We start from the raw sequence: 3,407 nt of genomic DNA, 5'->3' as shown, positions 1-3,407 counted from the left end.
AAAAGGGCAGCATTTGTCCAGGAATAAAGCTCAGAAAGCAGGAAGGGACAGGAAAGAAGGACAAACTGAGATGGTAAACACAGGGTGGAAGTGGGAAGAGTGTTGTTACACTGCAGAGACTGCAATCAAAGTCACAAAGCAAAACGTGTATGAATTGTTAAATGGAAAACTAATTTGCTCTGTAAACTTTCACCAAAATACAATAAAAAGTTAAAAAAAAATCTTATCTCAGCCTTTCATTTTCCAGATTCTTTAATTCTCCTTATGTCTTACTTTTCTAACCTTCAATTATCTTTGGAAATCTTCTAAGAATGCTCATCAAGTTTTCCCTGGAATTTTTATTAATAACAAATAAAAATCTTACTTACAACAAGTTCCAAAACACCATCCCCTTCATCAGCATTTTCTATCACAGTGGCTCCAAATCCAAGCTCTTGGATGAACTCTGCTATCATCAGAGGTTGTATAACAGCAGGATTATATCTTACTTCTGCCTTGCCAGCCATCAGAGCCACAAGTACAGAATATATTCCTAGTGACATTGATAAGAACAATACATACAGATAACATTATTACTTACAAAAAGAACGATGCTGTAATTAGTTTTTAGTGTTTTTCACATAAACATGAAATGAGTAAAGTGAACCTGGAGAAATGTATTACTTAACTTGTATAGAAGTATTAAACCCAAACCAAATAAAACTATTTGAAAAGGGGGCCTTATTTTTAAAAACATTTATTATAGAAATTTTCATTTATATATATATATAAGAGAGAACAGCATAATAAACTTGATGTGCCCATCATACAGCTTCAACAATTATCAGTAAGATTTGTTTCATTTATATTCTTGCCCATTCCACTCCTGGCCTTCTATACAAATTATTTTTAAGCAAATTCAAGACATTATATAATTTCATGTGTAACTATTTAAATATTTATCTCTATAACACAAAGATTCTTCTCTTGAAAAATAACCATAATACCAATATCACACCTGGAATAAAATAATTCCTTAATATAATCAAATATCTAGGCAGTACTCACATTCTACAATTGTCTTATAATTAATCTTAAGTTTAGCAGCAAATAGAAATCCAGATCATTAATACAAAAATTTCAGAAATAGAGTTATTTCCCCAGAGGATAAGCTTACACAAATCCTTATTCATTCAGCCCTTGTGACAACAGTATGTATCATTAAGACATCTGAGGCTAGGCCTGCCTAAGTACTATACCTTTGGTCTCATTAAACATAATCATATACATCTATGGTAAACAAATCTACTATGCTTTATTGCAAAATCTGGTCAGACAGTTGTTAAAGCATTCAGCTGTTAAACAAAAGGTCACCAGTTCAAGCCCATCAGCCTCTCCACACAGGAGAAGAAAGATGATTCAGTTTGCTTACATAAAGATTTACAGCCTTAGAAGCCCTTTGGGCAGTTCTTCTCTATCATACAGGGTCACTAAGAGTCTGAATCAGCTTAATGGCAATGGGATGTTTTGGTTTATGAGTGCAAATTTGTAGGCTAAATGTTTACGTGTACACCAGGCTACACATAAACACATAAACATCTGAGAAGATCAGATGGGGGTCAGTGAACAGGAGTATACTCTAGACTAAGGATACATTCAGTGCAGGCTACACTTGCACAGACACCAGTGATACAAAATACCTGCAATCCTTACAGAAACAACAGAAGACAGACACCCAGACACTGTGGGAGAGAGATTAAACAGATGTGCCACCTCAGGACCATAGTACTGGGGGACACCAGACTCAATTGGCACAACAAAATACATAAAAGTCCTGTTCCTCATCCTACACTGGTGAGTAGTGACTGGGGTCTTAAAGGCTGTCAAGTGTTCATCTAAGATGCAGCTAATGGTCTCCTATTATCAGAAGTGAAGAAGAGTGCAAAAAAAAAAAAAAAAAGCAAGGACATTTGGAAGCCATCAACCCTAGGACACGATGGCCCTTGAGACCAGAAGAACTAGATGGTGCCCAGCTACCAATGCCAACCACTCAGGAAAGGATCAAACCTGGAGATCCTGGATAGAGCGGGAGGAAAAATGTAGAAAAATATCCAAAAATTCAATAATGACCAGAATTACTGGTCAGATGGAGTCTGGTGAGACCCCCAATACTATGACCCTGGGATACATTCTGGGCCTGGAATAAAACTCACTCCCAGGGGTTGGCTCTCAGCCCAATAGCAAACAAGATGTACATGCACCTTTGGAAATCTTCTAAGAACGCTCATCAAGTTTTCCCTGGAATTTTAATTAATAACAGAAAAATCTTACTTACAACAAGTTCCAAAATACCATCCTCTTCATCAGCATTTTCTATCCAGGGTGATGCACCCACATACTCTATGGAAATGCATTCCTTGGAGCAATCGACCACAGGGCACCAGAGGGGCAACATTCACACAGAGTAAATTCAGGACACACAGGGAGGACACACGGGGGGTGGTTACTGGGCAGGGAGGGGAGGATACTGGGTTAGGGTTGGGGATGGTAAATGGGTAGTAGAAACTAAATGTACATGTAATGTTTAATGTAAAATGAACTCTGCTCTGTAAACTTGCACCTAAAGCATTAACTAACTAAATAAATAAAGTTTAAATGAATACGGAGTTTTCAAGATGACAGACTAGGGAGTTACATTATCCCGACGCCATACAACAAAGACTAGAGAAAACAAGGGATGGAGCTACGGATAATAATCCTGGATGCCAGAACTTCAAAGGAAAGGAAAAAGAAATAGATCAAATACTGACGAGACAAAGACACTAAATGAAAGCAGTCAACAAGGAGCAGTAAACTGTCAATGGGCACAGAATGGTCATTTTAAATTACTGCAAGCAGCATTCTGGTCAGAGCAGGAACCAAGACTGCACCAGCACCCACAGCAGTTAACAGGTGACTCTAACCTTGCACAACCTCCTGCTAACCAGAGACACAGCCCTCCCCACCCTCATCCACTCAGAGGCTGGTCAAACCCCCACTGCTAGTGCTGAGACACTTTTTACTTACAATTTTTAATCCTTCTGCTTAGTTCTTCCATCTCCCCTCACATCTCCTTTTCTTTTCATTTTTCCTCTTCCTATTCCTTTGCCCTTCTTCATTATTTTTTAATTTGGATCCTGAAGAGTGGGAATCCCTATCCCACTCCAAATTGGTAAGGAGGAAGTAAAACTATTCCTATTTGCTGATGATATGATCTTGTACATACAAAACCCAAGAGACTCAGCAAGAAAAGTACTGGAACTAAGTGAGAGATTTAGCAAACTGGCAGGATACAAGATAAACATCCAAAAATCAGTTGGATTCCTCTACACCAGCAAAGAGATGGCTGAAAAAGAAATCAATACCATTTACAATAGCTACCAAAAAAT

The 3,407-nt window shown here is 38.0% G+C and overlaps 1 protein-coding gene across 1 annotated transcript in view; it reads right to left on the bottom strand.

The window, feature by feature from the left end:
* The window catches only part of ATP7A (ATPase copper transporting alpha), a gene marked incomplete at its 5' end in the record, with an annotated part of 170,780 nt that overhangs the window by 154,752 nt on the left and 12,621 nt on the right, over positions 1-3,407 (bottom strand). Inside the window, one exon of the mRNA XM_007958337.2 lies at positions 369-532. Within this exon, the coding sequence (XP_007956528.2) occupies positions 369-532 (164 nt within the window). The remainder of the gene's footprint in view (positions 1-368; positions 533-3,407) is intronic.

Source organism: Orycteropus afer, unplaced genomic scaffold (genome assembly GCF_000298275.1).
Source record: "Orycteropus afer afer isolate SDZICR_OR568_19922 unplaced genomic scaffold, OryAfe1.0 scaffold00930, whole genome shotgun sequence".
NCBI classification, from domain to species: Eukaryota; Metazoa; Chordata; class Mammalia; order Tubulidentata; family Orycteropodidae; genus Orycteropus; species Orycteropus afer.
The sequence above is the reverse complement of the archived record's forward strand: the minus strand, read 5'-3'. Positions and strand labels throughout refer to the sequence as shown.